We start from the raw sequence: 25,046 nt of genomic DNA, 5'->3' as shown, positions 1-25,046 counted from the left end.
TGTCACAAAACCTCATTTAAAAAAGGTACAGATATATTCAACAAAACAACAAACATTAACCCACAAAAACACTTGTGAGATAGCTACATATAGAGTCCATAGCATGACACAGGTGTGTAAATCAGACAAATTACAAAGAACTGTTTCACAAACAAGTTATCAGCACAGTGATAATGATTGTAAAATCATTAGTGATTCTGCACCAGTTACACATTATTATCATCCAATTGACAAATCATGGCAATTTGCAAAAGCAATACTGTTTTCTTTGTCCCCACCAAAACACACTTTATTTTTTTTGGGGCTAGGACTTTAAGTCTCAAACATCCACTGCGGGGGCTGTGTCATCTTCGATGGCTTGTTTATGTGAGATTGACCATGAGTACAGTTATATAACCACAGTGGTAGCTGACTAATCAGAAATTTATGAAAATCACTGACAAATATTGCATATATTCACACACCACACAAAAGCTTAATTTTTCACTTCTTAATTTTGTATGCTATAATTTTTTGCCAACATTTGCCAATGACGTGAAAATTTTGATTTCCAACCAGTAATACTAAGTGTATGATGCATTTTAAACAATTTGTTAATTTTGAACCGATGGCGAATGTGACTAATTTTGCAAATTTTAATGTCACAGTGCTTCCAATTGAAATATGAACAATGAAGTAGTACAACATATTGATACAATACTGAACTTGTCCTGATGTATTGACATAGATTTAGCTATAGTAGACACAACATTGTCTACACACCCCACAAAGTTGAATTACAGTTTACTTAAATGCCGCCAAATGGACATGCACGTATGGCTGTGCAATTATTAATTGCTGTAAATAAATCCTGTCTGTTGGATGACATCATCGTGGCTAAACACAGAGTGAAGTCTAACAATAAAGCTCAATAACTCTAAGAGGTGCCAAATTTGAAATTTTTTGTGACAGAAGTTATCAATAACAAATACGACACTCCTTGATCTGATTTTACTAAAGTTTCTACAAAGACACAAACCTACTTTGGGAACTGTGTCAGTTCATCACTTATACTTTGATAGGAAATACTGTAAAGAGACAGTGTATTATCTGGCTTTGATTGTGTCATGTGTTATCACCAGTGTGCCCTCTAAGCCAATTTGACGTGCCACTTATGCACACAATTTCTAGTGACACACCAAAATTTGGTGTTCCCCTATCTCTTACTCTTACCATGTGGCGACTCACAAGAAATGACAGTTTTTATCATTTTGACTCACAACAAAATACTTAGTATGGTGCTCATTAGAGGGCACACTGGTTATCACATTGAAGTATCTATGTACATATATAATTCAAACAACAAAAGCATGCTGAATCATGTGGAACTATTAATAGAGGAATTAAGATATGATGTAAAAATTCTCAATACCTTAAACGTTTTACACCATGCCAGAGGGTTAAACTTAGACCAGGGAGGTTGATGTCCTTCTCATGCAGATATATAGCACATGAAGCTCCAATTCACGGTGTTGGCCAAATACTAAATGATTATCATAGGTTAGGTTATTAAAATGTTAAAGACAATTTCTGATTAGGACTGAAATGTAGGTTTAAAAAATTGTAGTCTGTAATGTATATGGCGCCCTCACGCATCAGTCAACCCATTTCTAGAGTAGGACAGTGAGGGCAGACTGACATGGCATATCTTACAATTTATGAAATAATTAAAAAGTTGGTCCAGCTGGCCAGAACAAAAGAATGAATGATTTAATCCTTATTGCTCCACTGATAAGATAATACTAATGCAGTGACCTAGGATTGAAACATGAGCCTTTAAGATCATACGATTAGGATTTTAGGTGCAAAAGTTACAATATTTAATTCCTATTGTTACATGAATGGTAATTTTGGTCCTCATAGTACTAAGGGTCAAAATTTTGTAAGATTGGACAATCAAATCTTAGCTCTCCCAGATGTATTATGTTGAGATTTTGATGCATGATTCGTTCAGTATGTAGGAATGTTTGTTGGCGTATTATTGAAATTGTCATGGATCATTATTTTCATTCCCTTTGAAATGATGCCATAAAATGTATGTATGTATGTATTCAATAAAATTAAGAATATTGCATGTTGAGATTACAAGACGTATTTATTTTGTCAGTAGATCTTGGTACAATGATGTTTGATGGATGGACTGTATCCTTATAGTCCTGCTTGCAGACGTAGTAAGTCAGGAATTGATTCTGACATGGTTGAATGATGTAGTCAGTATTGCATCCCATACACCATCTGCAAGCAGGACTAGTATCCTTGTAGAGCGTAGGTACCTGTGACAAACCTTTGTTGAAAATGTCTATCTCTCTTTTTTTGTCGGAGAAGTTGAATACTACATATCAGAAAAATGATGTATTACGGAAGCTCATTTTCATAGTTCCCCTTCAAGGGACTATGATGTGAAATAAAACAACAAAATTATGTACAATAAAAGAGTTGCTTTATTAAATATGTAATGTACAAATAATATACAACAATGACATGAAAATTAACTTACAGCAAAAGCTTATTGATAAAACTGATAATTTTAGAGATATTAAAAACAAGTACATTACTCAAAATTTTATCGTCAATGTAAAGTCTTACTATTTGACACATTTATTCATGTAGACAATGAATTTTTTTATTATCTTAATTTAATTTAATCAAATTACAATCAAGATTCAACTCTAATGTAATGTAGTTTGAGGTTTTCATATAATGCATTAGTGTAGCGTAGACTGTTGGAGTACCACTGCATTTTACAGTTTTAGTTGGATATGGTAAGTTCAGCTTAGAGATCTATTCGTGTTACACTAGCACACTCAATGACTGCATCTTACAATCTAACTCATCGCATGATACATACTATTTGGTGTGCAAGTACATACAGTCAACTCTCATTAAGTTGCAGTGAAGTAGTCAAAACTCAAAATATGATAAGCATAATTTGGTGAGTACATGTAGTTACGTAAAATCAGCTCTCACTACATCACAGTACAGTCTGACTCCACATATGATAAGTACTACTTGATGTATAACTACACACAGTAAACTCACGGCATCACAGTATAGTAAGTTGAAATTTAAACAGTTTTACAGGTACATGTAACTAGTTTTCACATAATTCTCCACTTCTTTGTTTTTCTACTTTTTACATACACACAATCACAGGTACCAGAAATTAACAGGATAAACATATATTTATTTTGAATAAATATGTTAGTGTAACAAGAATAGTTCTCTCAGCCATAAGATAAAACTCAACCATTAACATACCAATCAACACTATGATACTACATTTCAATAGTCTTTTTTAGTCAGTTTTTACATGGATCACATACCTACAACTATTGTATATATAATCCTACCTATATTACAGAGGAAAATCAAAACTTGGTTTATTCATCAAATAATGTATACTGAAATTTAAACAACTGAGATATGCATAAACCAGGGGTTACTGTATCAAATTGAGTATTAATCATAGTACATGTCATGTATTATCATATATATAAATTCTATTCAGGAACTATTTTCTATTTCTCCGATTATGAAACTAAATGGTGTACTTATCCTTGGGAGTTACAATTCAGTACTATGCCACTATCATAAACTAGTGAAGAATTATTTTCTATTTCTCTGTACCGATTATAAATCTTACCAGTGTGCATATCCTTTAGTTTACAATTCAATATGACGCCACTATCATATAAATTCTATTCAGGAATTATTTTCTATTTCTCTGTACCGATTATGAAACTAAACGGTGTACATGTCCTTAGGAGTTTACAATTAAGTATGATGCCACTATCATATAAACTCTATCTGGAGTGATACGAAATCTTAACGAATAAACTATTTTGATATTAAATATTGGTAGACATCCCTTCTACTATGATCTATATATACATCATATAATATACATCAATTTATCACTGTTTTATGTGTAGTTCTGGTTGTTTCCATGGTGATAGAATGATTGACATCTAGTCACATCAGAATAATACGGGGCTGGTTGTTTCCATGGTGATAGAATGATTGACATCTAGTCATCATCAGAATAATAGGTGGCTGGTTGTTTCCATGGTGATAGAATGATTGACATCTAGTCATCATCAGAATAATAGGTGGCTGGTTGTTTCCATGGTGATAGAATGATTGACATCTAGTCATCATCAGAATAATAGGGGTCTGGTTGTCGCCATGGCTGACTTGTAAATGACTTGGAAGCTGAAATAAACGGAAGAAAACTAACTCAATTAATAGTCTATAATAGTGTATCAACTTATTACAATCCTCATTCTGGCCGACTATGTATTAGTCTTGTAGTAAGACCTTAGGTCTGAGCTTTGGGGATAGCTGAATGAAGCGGAAAGGTGAGGAGCACCTCTGACTCGGCTAGCACCCTCAGTGGTGACCTTTGGTAAGTAAGTAAGCAGAATAGCCTAAGGGGTCAGCAGCTAAACTAAGTAATGAGTAGAAAACTTACAATGTACATCTCTTTCATTCCTTACAGCACTACTTCTGACAGCAGATGGTGGTTTCTGTACTGGGGCAGGTCTGCCACTGCTTGTATCAAATGTACTTGATACATTGACGTAGGAATCACCAGCTTTATGTTTAGCCCACTCTGGTCTCTCATTACGTTGGTTCAAATTCTGAAAACAAAACAAACATTTGGATAAAAAATTATTACATACTGTACAGAGTTGTTTCACTAATAAAAGTGTCCTGAAGGGTTTAAACCTAAAATGCGTACTGTAGCTGTGTTACTTCTAAGCATCCCCCCCAAAGACTAGAATTGGTACTGTAGTAGGGTCGCTGCTAAATGGCACCCTCCAGTGGTATAAACCCTAGAATATGTACATTAAAGGTTGTGTCACTAGTAAACAGCGCCCCCAACGGTATAAAGCCTAGAATAGGTATAGTGTATAGTGTACATCTACTGTAAATCTCACTTTGTACATGTATGAAGCCCACAGAAATAACATTAGCCAGTTGTTTGATATCACAATTTAGTGCCTTTCTGGTTATGTTCGTCCTGTTCCATGTTCATGCATGCAGTGGAAATTGCAAAATGTGTTTTAGCTTCACCACTAAACAGTGTCGCCAGTGGTGTACAGCCTAGAATAGATGATGGTATTAGTATCACCATTAAACAGTACCATCAGTACAGTAAACCAGTGACAGGTACAGTACATTCACTATTAAACAGCGCCCCCAGGGGTATAAAATAGAATATTAAGTATACTCTGAAAACAGATGATATTTGAATCAAAATATTACTTACTGAAGCTGATTTGGCTTTTTTCAGTTTATAATTCATCATGGTTGATGATATTTTTTTACTATTTAAACTACTATCTGTGTTGTCCATCAGGTCTGATGTCGATCCTCCCTTCATTTCATACATCCTTTGTACTCTTTTACTCCTGAAATGGAGACAAGAAAAAAAGAAAAATAATCTAAGATACAAATATAGACTATCATCTACACAGAATGAGATTTTAACCCTTTAATTAAAGCCTGGCATCCTATAAATAGGGTGTAATTACATAGAGTTACAGAAACCAAGTCACTGTGGGGTTAATAGACTCAAGGAAGTGTCTCTGTTAGGGGTGGCACATAAGTAAATCTGCTGATGTTTCCAATGTATATTATCTGGGTTCAGAGCAAAATTGTTCCCTTGGCCCCTCCCAAAACTTTGCATAAAAAATATGTAAATTTTATGAGAAATTCTGAAGCAATATACATCTTATAGAAAAGCTCAAAGAGAGTTTCCTTTGAAAGTTTATTACATATACATATTTAAACATATTAAGTGATATATACTTGATATATGTATAATGGAGTAGTAAAGACAATGGTGTTGTCTTCACTTACCATGACGGCGATGAAATTAACATACCTTGCATTAATAATTTCATCATCGTTGTCAAGGTAATTGTATCTCATTGTATCCTTGACAACAGGATCTGATCCCTTCCAAGGTGGTAGTTCTAGCGGTGGTCCAGTTTTCGTTTTACTTCTGGGTGGTTTTCTAGACATTTTCTCAAAGTCAATGTGATGTTTTGTTCTACTGTCTGTGTCAGTGTGTCCATTTGTTATTGCTGAACCAGATGACCCACCTCCTTTCTTCTTCTGTAATAAAATATTATACATGTAGTAGTAATAATAATAAACTTTATTGATAGTACGTTAAGTTTTTATAAACTTGTCTCCCAAAAAATCCAGTGAGGGCTGACCCTGGTGGGTTCAATGTTAATGCAGGAGGAGACAGGAGTACACAGGAAAACCTGTGTTGTTTGGTAGAGTCACACAGAGTGACACTCTTCTTACTTACACTAAGTTACAGCATGACAAATTTAATCAAACCTTAACCAAGGCTTGAACCACAACAGCAGTAAGAGTGAGAACAGTGGCTTAATCACGGACAACCCTTAAATGTTATTTTTTTATTTGATTTATGAAATGGGAGGTTGTGATTTCACTTGTGTGTCAAACTCATTGGTCACATACATGTGTCTTTGTTTATGTTTGCATGACTGTGTTTGACGGTGACTGGACAAGTGTATAGATGTATGTATGTATGTATGTATGTATGTATGTATGTATGTATGTATGTATGTATGTATGTATGTATGTATGTATGTATGTATGTATGTATGTATGTATGTATGTATGTATGTATGTATGTATGTATGTATGTATGTATGTATGTATGTATGTATGTATGTATGTATGTATGTATGTATGTATGTATGTATGTATGTATGTATGTATGTATGTATGTATGTATGTATGTATGTATGTATGTATGTATGTATGTATGTATGTGACTATGTTTTTCTGTGTGTATGAGTGTGTGATAAAGGTTTGTATGCACTCCTTACCCTCACTGGATAAATAACTTGATAAAAACATATCTTTTAAGGCCCAAGTCAGATTTGAATTAACATATTATAAAAGTGGCCATATGGATGAGGATTAGGTATTTATTTTGGATTTTTAATTTATAAAATAATTTTATCATGGCTTCCTACTTGAAAAATTAATATGAAACAACACAGACCAAGTCTGTCTTTGTAACTTAACAAATTATAAAAGCTAAAGAATGTGTGGTAAACAAATTTGTTATTGTACGTACAATAACAAACATTCACACATTTAGCAGTCTTTTGCAAATGTATTGAGTTACAAAGACAGACTTGGCATATATATTTCACATTGATTTCTCAAGTAGGATGTCATCATAAAATTGTTTTATAAATTAAAAATCCAAAATAAATACCGAATCCTCATCCATATGGTCATGTTAATGAGAAAATAGTTGTTTGGCAGAGTTATAGCAAGAGATGGTCCAGAACAAAAACAATGGTCGTATCTAGCTAAACTGATAAGATGTCATTAATGCAAGAACCTAGGACTGAATCATGGGCCATTAAAACACACACAGACACAGATTATTAACATGCTAGTAGTAGATATTCACTGATAAGATAACACTAATGCAAGAACCTAGGACTGAATCACGGGCCTTTAAGACACAAAGACATAAATTATTACCATGATAGTGGATATTCACTGATAAGATAACACTAATGCAAGAACCTAGGACTGAATCATGGGCCTTTAAGACATACAAAGACACAGATTATTAACATGATAGTGGATATTCACTGATAAGATAACACTAATGCAAGAACCTAGGATTGAATCATGACACACAAAGACACAGATTATAAACGTGATAGTAGATAGGTTTACCTTTGGACCTAGTAAGTTGATTTCCCGGACATTTTCCAAGTACAGTCTTTTCCATATTGCTGTTTCATATGGACTAGGACTAAATGTCAGATACCATCCGAGTTTTAAACATTTGGACATCCAGACTTGATCTAGTTCTGATAAATACTTCCAATACCAAGAGACCTAGGTAAACAATGCAGTATGTTAAAAATCATGAAATTATTACACAACACACATTCACTAGCTAGCCTGGTGTTACTGTTAGCATAGGGCTGGTACAGACATTAACCCATTCAGTTGCTATTAAATGTTAATGAGGTGTTAGTGCCAGCCCTGTGTTAGCCCTGAGCTAGCCTGGTATTAGGATAGGGCTGGTGAAAACATTAACCCATCCAGTTGTTCATAGATGCTGGTGAGGTGTTAGTGCTAGCCCTGTGTTAGCACTGAGCTAGCCTGATGTTAACATAGGGCTGGTGCAGACATTAACTAATCCAGTTGCTGGTGAGGTGTTAGTGCCAGCCTAGTGTTAGCACTGAGCTAGCCTGGTATTAACATAGGGCTGGTGCAGACACTAACTCATCAAATGGCTAATAAATACTGACGAGGTGATTTTCAGAAGCAGCTGCAGTACAGAAATAATGTCTTATCTAAAACTTCACCTAAACAGCACCCCTAGTGGCCAAACTGTACAACCTTTTGTTTTTCTGTTAACCAGTCTAAGACACATGTACTGGAGAGAGATAAATGGATTTCACTGGTTGAGAAGATTTACTCACCTGTGAACATCTACATAAACTTCTAGGATCTAGAAATGATAATATATAAATGGCAAGACACCGTGGTAAAACTCTAGTGAAATCATGTTTCTGGAATGGCAATACGTCCCCGGTCACTTTAATTCCAAACTCCAATAGATTTTTACTACTTTTATGAATAATGTCTTGTAGTACTCGTTTTCGTTGGCTGTCAGACCATTTCTCCCACTGTAAACAAAAAAAAGACCATGTAGAAGTTAGTAGCACCCTCTATATAGTTCATTTAATGTATCATTGTTGCATAGCAGTTTCTTGTAACACATAACAATTTCAATAGTATTTGGTGTTCCCAATTCATACATTCATACATACATACATACATACATACATACATACATACATGTACATACATACATACATACATACATACATACATACATACATACATACATACATACATACATACATTCATTCATACATACATACATACATACATACATACATACATACATACATACATACATACACATACACATACACATACACACATACATATACAATGTACACACACATGCACATATACATACAATACATACATACATACACTGTCACATACATCCATACATACATACATACATACATACATACATACATACATACATACATACATACATACATACATACATCCATACACACACATGCATCCATACATCTATCCATCCATACATCTATCCATCCATCCATCCATCCATCCATCCATCCATACATACATACATACATACATACATACATACATACATACATACATACAAACATACAAACATACATACATACATACATGCATGCATACATACATACATACATCCATACATGCATACATGCATACATACATACATACATGCATGCATACATACATACATACATACATACATACATACATACATACATACATACATCCATCCATGCATGCATGCATGCATGCATACATACATACATACATACATACATACATACATACATACACATACATACATACATACATACATACATACATACATACATACATACAATTACATACATACATGGACATTGGGATCAGCCATTTCTCTTCATGTGAAAGTATTATTCAAAGATTGATTTCTACATGTATCAATGGATGGTAGAACACTTTTGAAGCATGACAGAAACCTCTCAAGCATGGCGGCCTGAGTGGCAAGGACAGTGTTAGCATTGTGCTTTCCTTATATGGGGGGAGGGGGGCACTGATCACATACACATGAATAGATACCAAATTGTCCAGAAGACATGATGCCAAGAATTGTACATTTACATGGATAACTGATTTAACAAACTCTAGTTTAATTGCTATGAACGTCATTCAAACTAATAAATGACAGAAATCAAGACAACTGAAATAGTACAAAGTGTTTGAAATAGCAAGGGTAAAATGGGGAATATGCTACAATTTTTTTTATGCAATTCCCCAATCAGTATGTTGTATCAAGTCAAGAATTTCAGACATTTATCATCCTTGACATGTACATGTAACATATTTTTTAAAATGTTGATGGTTTTGATTATTGCAATTTTTTGTGAAATATGTGCTACTTCAGACACAGGCAGCAAGAAATGTGATTAATGATAAACTTGGCAGTTTGCAACAATATTCCTACTTCTCTTCTTCTCAATACACATTTTTGTGCTTTTGGCAGAATACACTGATTATTAAAATACAATGTGAAAATTTTATATGCTGTACTTTTACTATATTTTTCTTCATTCAGCTGGAAACTAGTAAGAGTGGCCTAAGGAGACTAGTGACTTGTAGTAACAAATCCTTTGGTCCTTTTTGCATGCTATTGGTAGCATATCTTTTCTTCTTTGAATATAGAGTAATGCAGGGCACTTATCATAATGTGGGCATAGACATTTGTGAGTGGACACCTCACATATTTTAGATTGTATCTGACTATTAAAATTTGGCTACACAATAATGTTGTTGTCTACAGTACATGTGTATGTGCACACTTGGATGTCACTTCATCCTGTAGATGTTCATTGTTTCTACTGTGCAAACACTTTGACACAGTTATTTCCATTGTCGGCCACAATAACCATGTATGGTACAGTGTCTGTGACAGCTAGGCCTCTTGGGTACGACAGCCCATCTTTGTCACTATCAACACGACAGGTATATTTACCCTGGTTGGTAAACTTCTGTACACGGTGCTCATCACTCACATATACATTGTCGTCTTTATCCAGGCATACACCAATGGGGCGTAACAGCTCACCACTTCTCTTTCCTTCACTGCCAAAGGAAAACATGAATTGACCATCTGCAGTAAACACCTGGACACGATGATTACCATTGTCTACCACATAGACTTTTCCTTCACTGTCAACACTTATGAAGCAGGGACTGGAGAATTGGGCATCGCCTTTACCCTCAGAGCCGAAGGACATCACATAACTGCCAGATTGTGTGTAGATTCTGATGCAATGAGAGTTACAGTCTGTTATGTACACATTGCCAGTTGTAGGACTTATAGCTATGCTGACTGGATCTTTTAGTTCATTTTGACCAAAGTGTTTGATGACACGCCCATCTTTATCGCTAACGACGACCTGTTTATTACTATCGTCTAGACTGAAGTATCTGTTGTCACTGGACACAGCTACATCGCGAGGGCAGAATGCATTTGAAAACTGTGAAAACTTCAAAAGCTTCTTCACTCTGCCATCTATGGTGACCGTCTGCAATCTACGGTTTCGACGATCAGTTGTGACGATGTCTTCGTCTTTGTTGACTGCAACACTTGAGACATATATAAACTGACCTTCTTTGGTTCCCTTGCTACCAATCGTCTTCACCAGCCCTTTAAAAGGAGTATGCACTGGTGGATTAGGTGGTGAGCGCACCGGAGTACGTGCTGGCAGACTTGGAGGACTGATAACAGGTATAGTGATAGGAGTACCCGGTAATAGTTGTCCTTGTATTGTCATTGTTACTACATATTTACCATCCATTTCTCCATCAAGTTTTACTTTACATGTGGCATCCTTGTTCCCAAGCATTCCAGTATGTCGTTGTGATCCATCTGGTCGTTGTATGGTGATGTGGATTTTTTGTTGACTTATCACCTCCTTGCCCTGGGAATCTCTAGTTGTAATGATCAGCTCGGCAGAACCACCTTTCTGGAGTTGCTTAGGAATGTTATCCACAGTGCACTTGGATGCACATACATCTGTTGGTCTTACTAAATCTCCAAGGATACCATGTTCATCAAACTTCCCACAGGGCTGGAACTTGATGTCAGGTTTTGTGAACTGGACATGTTCGGTGTCTGTCTTCACAAGTTCTTGGATACGGTTCAGAGCTTCTCCTTTGGTAGACAGAAGTTGAACAGCACTTCCATGAGTCATCAGTGTTTCCATATAGTGACAGGTACTCTTTATATTGCCATGTTTCAGTTCCATCTCATCCAAATCAGCAGCTGCAGTCTTCATCTTCATGGCATATTCCTGTTTTAGTTCTGCCACCAATCGACTCTCCTCCCTCTGAACTTTCTTGATAATTTCCTGGGTTTTTAATCTCACCTTCTTTTCTTCTGACTCGCATTGATCTATCAACCCTTTCTGGGTCTCTTTGGCTTGGTTTTTGTTGCTTTCCACTTGCCGTTCCTTTACTTTCAATTCATCCACTAAAACTTTCAGCTTTAGAAGGAACTCGTCTGCTACTGTCTGCAGATATCTGTGGTTGTGTTCAGGGACGCGGTGATCAACGATGGTACAATCAGAACAAACAGGTACCTGACAGGTGTCACAGAAGAATTTGACCTCATTTTTTGGATGAATACTGCAATACTCAGTAGGCTGAATTGTTATGGGTTCCTTAGACTTTGCACTCTCATAATCTTGTATAGTGAGAATACGATGTGAACGAAGTAGTGGAATATTTTTGTGTACTTTGACACAGCTATCACAGCTAAACTGTGGACAATCTACACACCTGTGTGATGCCGTCTTCTCATGACAACCTTCACATTTGATGGGAATACCTGCTGCTGTCTCTGACCGTCTCTTGAAAATCTCAATCAGGTTATTCATGAAGAAGTTGCCTTTCAACTTGGTCACCCCTCCAAGAGGCAGGGGACAAGGAGAATCGCAAGTAGGGCACGCCAGGGACCCCTTTCTCTTTACCAATGGAACTAGACATTTTTCACAGAATGTGTGCAGGCAGGGAAGGACCTTAGGATTGTCAAACTGCTCCAGACAGATTGCACAACACAGGAAATCTTCACCAATTTCATCTAGAATAGCCGTTTCAGCTGAGCCCGCCATGTTGCTATGTGTTATGTTGATTAGCTTAGTCAACACTTATACCTCGACAGATCTGCCTCCCTATCTACATATGCATTTCTCCTCACTAGAACACAACTGTAGTGTTTGGTTGGCAAGTAATAGAACCACATTATGTAAATAGGGCAATGTATATCAAACTTTAGTAAACCTAGGGAGTCAGGTTAACGTACTGACCCATGAAAGTTGGGGTGTGTTCCAGTGCATGATACAATTTGTATGTTTCACTCATCAATCAAAGGAGATATGATAATGTACATGTACTTACGACACAAAGGGTTGTGTAAACCAATCTTTCTTGTTTATGGCATGAATATAACAATGATTACGACATGATTTACTGAATAAAAAAACTTCCATGTAAAAATACTCTGGGTGTGTAGATCTCTCTACATCTTATAAACAACCCACTGTTCCAACTAAATTAGGCTGACATTTGAAATTACCATTTTGTCTAAATTTAGCTTAGTACAAATCATATAGTTTTAGACTAAGCTATCAAAAGTGGCATTGGGCACCATATCTGTTCAAAAGGTATAATTTCTTAAATTTGAAAGTGGCTTCATCTTGGGATCCCACTTGTTCACGTCTTACATTATATTAAAAAAATAGCAGTATTGCAGTAAGAAAAGGGCAGTAATGGGGGAGCATTGCATGTGAAACAGACACATTTGTGTTTTTGTTTATGTCACATATTTAAATAGCCACTTTCTCTTTCCAGGGAAAATTAAATCCCATGAGTATTGGTAGAACACAGTTACTTTATCCTACTGATTTCTCTTTGTCTCACAAACTATATATAATCACCTTAAACATTTGGCCTACAAATGTATGTTGTCCTGGACTACTGACTAATTTTGAGCCCTGACCACTAAGTCAACTCTGGTATGTGTAAACAATCACCATTACCCCATGTTGGCCACTGCAGTAAGCAGACAACTATTGAACTAATGACCTATCTGTAAATCAAACTAACATGATTGGGTGGTTGGGAGACAGATGACAAAGGGTCAAGGGTCATATCAAACAGTCTGGGGTCAGGATAAGCCAGTGACTATTGTCTTTGACAACCAATGAAGTGTTAATTTGAACCATTGCAACTGAATATTACAGAAGTGTTTACTGATATATGACACTTGTGATTCAGTACAGTGTATGTTGTTGAAAAAGTGTTCATTTGTGATGTATGCATGTTGAATAAATATAAGATTTAATATTAAAATAAAAATATAGAATTAAAGTGGCATATCAAAGGCATTAAGCTTTGACATGACATATGATAAATGTACAATAATACATTATAAAAATGCAGGGGTGAACAAATCATTTTGTGAACTGGTGGTCCCCAGACCAGTGCCTTAAAAAATCCAGTGGTCCTGCTGAAAGAATTAGTGGTACAAGGTAAAATTTGTGTGGTCCACCACAAAAAATCGCTAGTCCTGGACCCAGGACCAGTGGATTTGTTCACCCCTGAAATGTGTATCACATACACTTTAAACACGCCTATACTGTGTTAAAAGGAAAGGCCCAGTAAGATTTATTTTTGTCTTTGGTCCACTTGTATTGATTACTGCTATCAACTTACATGTACATATGATTGTGATTCATAAAACAGCATCTTGGTAACTTACTCAACTTTGAAATCTTGCAAAGAAGCGCTATTGCACTTCACATGTGTTTGGGGATTTCATGCAAGGGTTTATGGGAAAACCTCTTGTAATCTTTAAACTCATGATATCACATTTCCAGCTAACCTATTATTCTACATGTATGAGCCTCACATACAAGAAACAGACATATTTGAACAGTAGGTATTTACAAAAAAAATGTTACTTTGATTGCTGTCAAATAACACTAATCAAATTAATTAAGCGGTAATGAGGTCCTACATGATATGTATGCGTGAATAATGGTTCTCCAATTTACATAACAATTGATGGCATTGTTATGTAAATATTTGCCAACTGTTTCTTTAATATGATTTACTAGATCACACAACAGAGTCCTGTTCTTAAAGGACTACATGTGTTATGAAAGCAAAATTGTACACATACAGAAAATACAGGATTTATTTTCTGAAGGTTGTACATCACAACAATGTCTGACCATGTCATTGGTTCTGTAGTTCTACATCACAACAATGTGTGACTGTCATTGGTTCTGTAGTTCTACATCACAACAATGTGTGACTATGTCATTGGTTCTGTAGTGCTATATCACAACAATGTGTGACTATGTCATCAGTTCTGTAGTTCTACAACACAACAATGTCTGACTATGTCATTGGTTCTGTAGTTCTACATCACAACAATGTGTGACTATGTCATTGGTTCTGTAGTTCTACATCACAACAATGTGTGACTATGTCATTGGTTCTGTAGTTCTACATCACAACAATGTCTGACTATGTCATTGGTTCTGTAGTTCTACATCACAACAATGTGTGACTATGTCATTGGTTCTGTAGTTCTACATCACAACAATGTGTGACTATGTCATTGGTTCTGTAGTTCTACATCACAACAATGTGTGACTATGTCATTGGTTCTGTAGTTCTACATCACAACAATGTGTGACTATGTCATTGGTTCTGTAGTTCTACAACACAACAATGTCTGACCATGTCATTGGTTCTGTAGTTCTACATCACAACAATGTGTGACTATGTCATTAGTTCTGTAGTTCTACATCACAACAATGTGTGACTATGTCATTAGTTCTGTAGTTCTACATCACAACAATGTGTGACTATGTCATTGGTTCTGTAGTTCTACATCACAACAATGTGTGACTATGTCATTGGTTCTGTAGTTCTACAACACAACAATGTCTGACCATGTCATTGGTTCTGTAGTTCTACATCACAACAATGTGTGACTGTCATTGGTTCTGTAGTTCTACATCACAACAATGTCTGACTATGTCATTAGTTACAAATGTATGTAGTTCTACATCACAACAATGTGTGACTATGTCATTAGTTACAAATGTATGTAGTTCTACATCACAACAATGTGTGACTATGTCATTGGTTCTGTAGAGCTACATCACAACAATGTGTGACTATGTCATTAGTTCTGTAGTTCTACATCACAACATATCTAGTCAGCTAAAGAAAAACACTCTGAATACAATCTAAGTATATGTACTTACCCATTTCCCCACTAGAGCTCGTCTCTCTTCAAAAACCTAATATACAAAACACATTAAAAATAATTATACATATAAATATAGCAAAATAATGTAAAGCGATTTGTTTGATCTATAAAGAGACCAACCAATGACATGATTTAAATTTCAGATGAAATATCACGAGTACAGAACAGTTGATGTGAAAGTGGTAATATTAATTAAAAAATTGGTGAATATTTTTTCAATTTTTATTTAAGTATAAACAACTTTACAATATTTGCTACTTGAAAAAAACAACAATATCAACAGCATACATGTAGACCAAGTCTGTGTTTACAACTCCTTAATGGCACAAAACTAAAAAACCCACCTAAAACATGTAAAAAAAAAAGTTGTTTATGGTACATACTGGGAGTGATCATTTGTACAACTTTTGCTATGTGATGGCTTTTGTGACATGTCATTGTGATCTTCCATCTGAATTGATCTGAGGTTCAATATGAGACTCGTATGTGAATCTGATTCTGAATCTGAATCTGAGACTAACTTTATATACATCAAGTAATCACGTATAATCACAAACAAGTCATTGAGAATGACATAGTCATGATTGGGTTTTAAGGAACTGGCAGTTTATGTTGTCATTTTCTTGATATCACTATTCTGATCACGCAACCCCCACAAAAACATAAACAATAACATAAATGAGTTCAAATGTGATATTTAGCTACATGAATGCACTGCAATGTAGCGTTAGTCTTTTTTTGACTTTTAGTTTTTAATTAAAAACTAGTTCAGAGTATCGCGATCTGTGGTTTATTTCGCTGTCTCGCTGGTCATATAGTGATGTAAACAGGCCAAGTTTTGAGTGCAACGATAACAAGGTCAGAATAAAAAACTAACTGTATAATTTATTGCAGGTGGAGTATTTGGTCGAGATAATGAGAGAGTTTGTAAAGTATTTCAACATGTTTATTCTATGAAACATATTTTAATGAATGTACAATTTGTTGTGGAATAGATCATAGTATTTTCACAATAAACAAGAATACAAATATTTTTAAAATTGTGTATTGACACTATCATTGTATCAAGTGAACTTGTAGTACATTTTTCTACAGGCACTCGAATCAATGTGTATGATTTAAAAAAATATATAAATATGTAAAAAAATCACACACATTGATTCGAGTGCCTGTGCATTTTTCCAAGTATTGAAGTAAGTAAATACCTTATCATTGGTCGGAGAGTGGTTCATCGGCGTCCAAGTACTGAATTTTAAGGAATTCACAGATTCCATGCCTTTACTCTTGGCATCTAACTTCTTCTGTTGTGCTGACCAGGCCATGTTGTCTGTTTTGTGAAATGTTCAGTGCTGAAATAACAAAATCCTTACGAGCTCAAGCTTGTTGCTACCGCCATCTTTGAACAACAAACCCACTTCCGTTGATTGGGATTGTGGGACGAGGACGCGACCGCAGCGGGCCATTAGAAAACAAAAGAAAACTACAATATTGACGCTGGTGGCGAAATTCGAATTTCTTCCCCATGCGAAATCCTCAGCCTTTATGGAATTTAAAGTTTGCCTTGAATACTGTCACCTATAGTTGGCTAGACAGCAGTCTGTGACATATAATGTTTATTTGGTTACATATTTAAAGTTATCGACATTGAAAATTATCTTGCAAAATGTCATTATTGCAAGATATCGATAGTTTGGTAAATGGCATATCATTGAGTCGTTGACTTTTCGGGACACGGTTTTCCCTTGTGTCCCATATAGGTTGTTTTATGCCCAAGGGCAGGTCACATAAGATTTTCATTAACCCTACAAACTTTACTTTCAGAGTGGTTAGATATTCTGATAAAAAAAATGTAAATCCATCCTTTACATTGACAACGCTAGCACAACTACAACAGTTCTGTGTCAATTAACCCACACAGTAGTTTTTGTATGTTTACTTTTAGTACTTTTTTTTGAAAAGCCTAGTAGATATTTTCATAAATTTCACCTTCAGAACTTTCATAGAAGATAAGCTTTAAGTAGATTTTGGTCTTAGCTTTCAACACAGTTACCATAGAAACCACGTTCTAACTACCAAATCACCTTCTGTAACTATAAATCTGGTTAAGAAGAAACAAGTGATGTTGACCTCGAGGCCTTATGTTAGGATTACTCTACCACATGTTCATATATTTCAGTTATAACTGTTAAAACTACAATATTCTTCCCTTTGTTATAAACGTGTAACTACTGAGAAATCGATCGACATGCTGGTGTTAGAAATATCTCAAGAAGAATTTGAAGAAAGACGAAAACGTTTTCAAAAACAACAACGATGGAAAACCTGCTTCATAATTGTGATTATCGTGATTTCTACTGTCATTTTTATTACGACTATTACAGGTTTGGTCGTTTCAGGTGGAACTGTTCCACAAGGTTTGTATTTAGTCCTCAAGTTCTTCTTTCACGTATTTGGTTTCTTTGATCATTACTATATACATATGTGACTGCAGTGTGTGTCTTTTGTTGATAGTACAGTGGAGTGATATTGATGCTTGTTGAAAATATGGCTATCATATACAGTGCGCACGTATTTTTTGAGTAAATACTCAATAGCATGGATGTCATTACAATTTAAAAATCGAGATTGATCAGGCGACCAACTCTCGGGACAACAAAATTGATAACATACCAAGGAAATAATTGCAAATAAGGGGAAATCTGGTCATATTCCTCCATCAGATATTACAGATGTACAAAGTAATCTAATGCTTATAATTTTTTGTAAGAATTTAGTGTTTTTCTTTCCTTTAAGTATTTGTCTGGGATTATGATGCTAGACTATATATGATCACTCTGTTTACGCACGCACGCACGCACGCACACGCACGCACACACACATACACCTACGCGCGCACACACACGCGCGCACACACACACACACACACACACACACACACACACACACACACACACAGGGATCCTACAAACACGCTTTACTATTATCCCTCAAATCATGATGCGTTGAATGATCAGTATATCTCCAAACCCTTCCAAACGAATACAACTCATACTTGATATCACTCAAAACTGTGATAAAGCTTAATGCATCATTCGATATCCAGACAACTTAGAGTAGCGGAATAAAAGGCGGAATAAAATTCGTGTAAAATAAATGAATTGCCCCAAATTAAAACATTTTTTTTTTGGAAAGATCTACATCGCATAAATGTGACGACATCATCTTTAAAATCAAGCATACGGATGCCTTCTATTTTCACACCAACACCAGAATTACATACAGAGGTTGCTATGGCAAATACATCTGTGAGCCACATGACGTCACCTTCTCTGCTGTCGACAGCCGTCAGAGGTAACATTTTAAATATAGTACTGCCATAGGCAGCTAGTAGATGTTTAATATTATGCATCCCAGATGATGAGAATGGAATATATGTGTGTGTGTGTGTGTGTGTGTGTGTGTGTGTGTGTGTGTATGCGTGTGTGTGTGTGTGTGTGTGTGTGTCTGTGTGTGTGTGTGTCTGTGTCTGTGTCTGTGTCATCACTACCAGCCCACCAAAAAACCCGTCTCAAGTGGAAAGAAATCCAGGCAATGTTTTTTACGGTATAGATCCATGTATGCTGATATTAAAAAATAAGTTGACGATATCATGATTTAATGCAAAATGTCAAACACTAGCTATAGGGTATTTAAGTACAGCATTTAGCGAACAGACGGTCATTCTATTTCCCTTGTTACTCTGCGTGTATTTGTAGGGATGCTGTCGTTGGGAGCAGTCATCAGATCCATGAAATGTTTTGTCAAGAGGTGGTAAAAGTATATTGTCTCACTTTTCTCCAATATTAATATCACTGAAAACTGTGATAAAGCTCAATGCATCAGTCGATATCCAGACAACTTAGAGTAGCCTCTTGGTTATGAAAGCGGAATAAAATTCATGTAAAATAAATGAATTGCCCCAAATTCAATACCGCATGAATGTGATGATATCGTCTTTAAAACCAAACATGTCTTCTATTTTCACACCAACACCAAAATTACATACAGAGGTTGCTATGGCAAAGACATCTGTGAGCCACATGACGTCACCTTCTCTGCTGTCGACAATCGTCAGAGGTAACATTTTATATATAGTACTGCCATAGGCAGCTAGTAGATGTTTAATATTCGTTAGTGGTCTGAGATATTATGCATCCCAGATGATGAGGATGGTCTGTCTGTCTGTCTGTCTGTCTGTCTGTCTGTCTGTCTGTCTGTCTGTCTGTCTGTCTGTCTGTCTGTCTGTCTGTCTGTCTGTCTGTCTGTCTGTCGGTCGGTCGGTCGGTCGGTCGGTCGGTCGGTCCGTCCGTCCGTCCGTCCGTCCGTCCGTCTGTCTGTCTGTCTGTCTGTCTGTCTGTCTGTCTGTCTGTCTGTCTGTCTGTGTCATCACTACCAACCCACCAAAAAAAACCGTCTCAAATGAAAAGAAATCCAGGCAATGTTCTTTACGGTAGAGATCCATGTATGCTGAGCATAAAAAAACAAGTTGACGATATCATGATTTAATGCAAAATGGCAAACACTAGCTATAGGGTATAGCGAACGCACGGTCGTTCTATTTCCGCTGTTACTCTGCGTGTATTTGTAGGGATGCTGTCGTTGAGAGCAATCATCAGAACCGTGACTTGTTTTGTCAAGAGGTGGTAAAAATATATTGTCTTACCTTTCTCCGTGTATATCAAGAAATTTTGCTACGATTGAAATAATACTTGGTGAATTCATAGAAAATGTGTAGTCAAAGCGAAATGTTGAGGCTGATATGGTCAAATGATTATGCTTCATGTAGTTACCATCTTACAAAAAGCGCTGCTCATTGTTGGCTAGAGCAACTTTTGGCAATGCGATTTAGAAGGTTAACATTTTTGTCTTAAGCTGCATCAAATGAATTTTGCAGTATCATTTTTACCAATTATAACTTGGCATAGCATCTGAAATTTCGAGAGGGGCATTTCTAAAAGTTGGCAAAATGAACTTTTTATTAAGGGTACCTAAAAAGTTTAACAATTTGAAAATACTTTCTTCAGATTGATACCACGTCATATTTGGCAGTGACATTCGTGAGGGGTAAATGGATATGGAACTTTTGAGTATGTTCTATACGTTTTTTTCTTTCTTTAAAGGTATCACTGTGAATTCTAGTTGGCATTTTGTCTCCTTCACCGCGATGCACATTTTTCCCGTGCAAAGCGCGCGCAAGGAACGTTTTCGGGCGTTCACACAGTTGTATCCACAACAACAAACCAAACATTAACGACATTAAAATCACCGATTTCGTGCGCGTTTTTGATTAACATTTCTGTGATTGCGAGATATGGATTCTTAAAGGTGATTGGTAGAGACAAAATAAAGCCACAGACATTCTGTTCCTCACAATACAAATATATATGTGGATATGTAATGTACAGTTACTTCAGCAAATTTAAATATTTAAGGGCGGGTGCTTGAGTATTCTATTACATGTTTATTCCCTTTAGTTACTAACATAGCTATGACTGGAACTGCCTCTCAAAGCAGCTACTACCAAGGAGTCAATCCAAACCGGGCTATTGATGGTAATACCCGAAGTGAATGGAGATTGGAAAGTTGCGCCCATACCAATATTGAGCTGAATGCTTGGTGGAAAGTTGATCTAGGAAAGACGTATCCTGTATATGAGATCATTGTAACCAATCGTATGGACTGCTGTCGTAAGTCGTGCTAATATATGAACTTGTGTTTATGATAAGTGTAGACCCACTTTACAAGTTGACAGTTAGTGTTAAATGCAACAAATTTGTTTTGTACGGCATAACTCAAAAATGGTAAAACGTAGTGACTCCATTTAAGCGCCTACCCCATATTATTAGGTACAAGTTTAGAAGTTTAGTTTTAAGATTGTAACATTTGACTTTGACCTTTGGGACCAATTATGAAAATTAAGCTATTTCGTGCATACCACAGGCACTTTATACTGAGTTTATAAACGATGCCGATTTGTTTCAAATCATTTCCACAGGTAATATAGCAGAAGAGAATTATACCAATAACTTTTACTGAATGGTGGCCATATTTGTAGTAAAAATAATGTCTTACTGCATAACTCAAAATCCATAGTACGTAGAGAAGCCATTCAAATGTCTACCCTAACATTATTAGGTGTAAGCGTTCTTTTTAGACCTCTGACCCTGACCTTCAGGTTTAATTACGAAAATCAAGTTAAGGCATATTCAGACACTTAGTCGTATTTAAGTGTAACCAATATTTCATAAAAAGTTTGGCACACGCAATAAAATAGTACAATGGTGTTGTTGCACAACTGTAAAGTTTGTGATAATTTAAAAAAAAAAGATTATTCACATGCTAACCCATCCATTTTGTTACCCGTGTAATATGCACCATCATTTTAGTGTTGCTATGTGTAGTTTCATGTTAGCTTGGACTCTTTTCTGACATTTTTTGAATATTCGTCTACTTGCCTAACTAGTCCAGGTGTTACCTCTGCCACATAGTGTCGCTATAGGCATGGTCTTGTTGCCAGATAGTGTCGCTATAGGCATAGTCTTGTTGCCAGATAGTGTCGCTATAGGCATGGTCTTGTTGCCAGATAGTGTCGCTATAGGCATAGTCTTGTTGCCACATAGTGTCGCTATAGGCATGGTCTTGTTGCCAGATAGTGTCGCTATAGGCATAGTCTTGTTGCCAGATAGTGTCGCTATAGGCATGGTCTTGTTGCCAGATAGTGTCGCTATAGGCATAGTCTTGTTGCCAGATAGTGTCGCTATAGGCATAGTCTTGTTGCCAGATAGATATGTATTTACTTTTATGGATATTCATTTCTCCACTTGCCTATCAACCCTGTACATGTTGTTGTCTTTGCAATGTACACAACCATTTTGGCTGTTGTTGTTGCCATGGTCTTGTTGCTAGACAAACATGGGATTATTTCTTTCCCACTCACAAAATAGACTATTAACCAAAACTAGTCGTAATTTTAAACAATTTTGTACTTATTAATTGCATGCAGACAGTCTGTAGCTGATTCAGCATGATTCCCAATATCCATCTAGCAACTTCAGCCAGTGTTTTGAACACTTTTATAAACCCAGACACGTTTCTAATAGCAATCAGAGCTTGCTATTATCATGTATTAATTAACGAATAAGTAAGAGTTAGAAGGGGACTGCATATACATCCATGATTGATGTACAATCTCCATCTATTAAGTTATATGTATCTATGGTCATACAACTCCTGGCATTCGATATATCTCCTACTTCAGAGGATACATTCATTTTGAGGCGCATAAAAACAACTGAAATAAATGGAGAATGTATCGTCCATGATTCCAAGAATCAATAAGACTGGAATGTACAATATAGTTACTTTGGAACGGTAAATTGGAAACGAATGCAAAGTTTCGATCCGGCTGCTGTGGACCTTGATCGCACAATTGATCAATTATTCAGCGTTAATGTCTGTCTCCGGACTGGCGGAATAATATGTCCGTGATTTGATAATAGTTGGTATTCTTGGTCCCTGTTCATGATGGGTCTTCTCTATCTGATGTGGGTAGCTCCCTTTACTTTTCGTTTTAACCAGTGGCTAGAACTTTGGTGTTATCCCAGGACATACTGTGGCCGTCTTGTTGAAGTGGTCCCCAACTCCGGTGCCCTTGTTCCTTTTTGTGTGAATCGGACGCTAAGGTGACGTTCGAACTCCTCGACATATCATATGTATGGCTACTGTACTGTACTGCCCAATGGAGATAAATACATATCGTGAGTTGTTACTTGTTATCATATATGTCAAACACTATCATGAGAATACAAATATGTTTATTATGTTTGCAATCAAAAGGAAACGTATACTGGATGCACTGTTACGAAGATAAAAATAATTGTACACTTGCTATCTACAGGTGAACGGATAGTGAATGCTGAAGTGAGAGTAGGAGACAGTGCGAACATTGGTGAAAATACCCGTTGTGGGGAGTTGGTTGGTGCAGATAGTGTCAATGACGAAACGTTGACTTTTCCATGCGATGGTCTTGTTACTGGTCGTTATGTCAGTGTTCAACTGGTGGATCGAACAGATTACCTAAATATCTGTGAAGTTCAAGTTATGGTGCCTGAATAAACGCATCAATGGACCCTCTCTTTCATTAAAGATATTATAACTATTATGACGTAAATATCAAAAAGCATTTGTACTTTTTTATTTCGGTATTTGGGTAGCAATAAATTTGGATTAAACACATTACATTGTTTTCTTTAGTTGTTGATCACTACCTTCTTTAGTTTCTAATTTCTTCTTGAAGGACATGATTAAATGAACCCCTGTACTCTAGTATCAATAGCTTCCAAGAAACTTGCCGTCCGTTTACCTGTCTGCCTGCCTGTCTGTTACAATGCATTCAAGATTAGTAAGAACTGGGCTTCTCCAACACCTCTGTGTTCCTTTTACCTCCCGTAATGAAAGGTGTTGAAATGGTTCTGTATCTGAATGTGTCGTTCTCTGTGTGTCTATGTATCCGTCCGTCAATCTGCATGTCTGTCTGTTTCAACATTTTGTCCAAAACGACTCGGTCAATTAAAGTGAAACTTGAAACACATCTTGAATATGAAGAACTGATTAGGTTTTGGTAACATATGTACACTTTTTCATTAAGATTATAGATGAACATCAAAGTAAAATTTGAAAAAACCTGTTGTTTGTAATTTCTGTATTCAATTGAAGTGTTTTGTAATGTTACCGTGTTTTGACAGTGAATTTCCCCCCGGGGTGGGGGGGGGGGGGTGTACTCATATTTATTAGTAACGATATATATATATATATATATATATATATATATATATATATATATATATATATATATATATATATATATATATATATATGTATATATATATATATATATATATATATATATATATATATATATATATATATATATATATATATATATGTGTGTGTGTGTGTGTGT

At 36.0% G+C, this 25,046-nt stretch overlaps 1 protein-coding gene across 1 annotated transcript; it reads right to left on the bottom strand.

The window, feature by feature from the left end:
* Positions 1-2,555: 2,555 nt before the first annotated feature.
* On the bottom strand, positions 2,556-17,442 carry LOC144444697 (F-box only protein 16-like). The gene is made up of 8 exons (XM_078134210.1): positions 17,251-17,442; positions 16,041-16,076; positions 8,547-8,753; positions 7,789-7,953; positions 5,930-6,162; positions 5,312-5,453; positions 4,511-4,679; positions 2,556-4,251 (listed from the first exon to the last, which is right to left on the bottom strand). Exons 1-8 carry the CDS (start codon positions 17,365-17,367, stop codon positions 4,187-4,189), a joined length of 1,134 nt encoding a protein of 377 aa, XP_077990336.1. The 5' UTR covers positions 17,368-17,442; the 3' UTR covers positions 2,556-4,186.
* Positions 17,443-25,046: the final 7,604 nt, after the last annotated feature.

This window comes from Glandiceps talaboti, chromosome 13 (genome assembly GCF_964340395.1).
Source record: "Glandiceps talaboti chromosome 13, keGlaTala1.1, whole genome shotgun sequence".
Classification (NCBI taxonomy): Eukaryota; Metazoa; Hemichordata; class Enteropneusta; family Spengelidae; genus Glandiceps; species Glandiceps talaboti.
The sequence above is the reverse complement of the archived record's forward strand: the minus strand, read 5'-3'. Positions and strand labels throughout refer to the sequence as shown.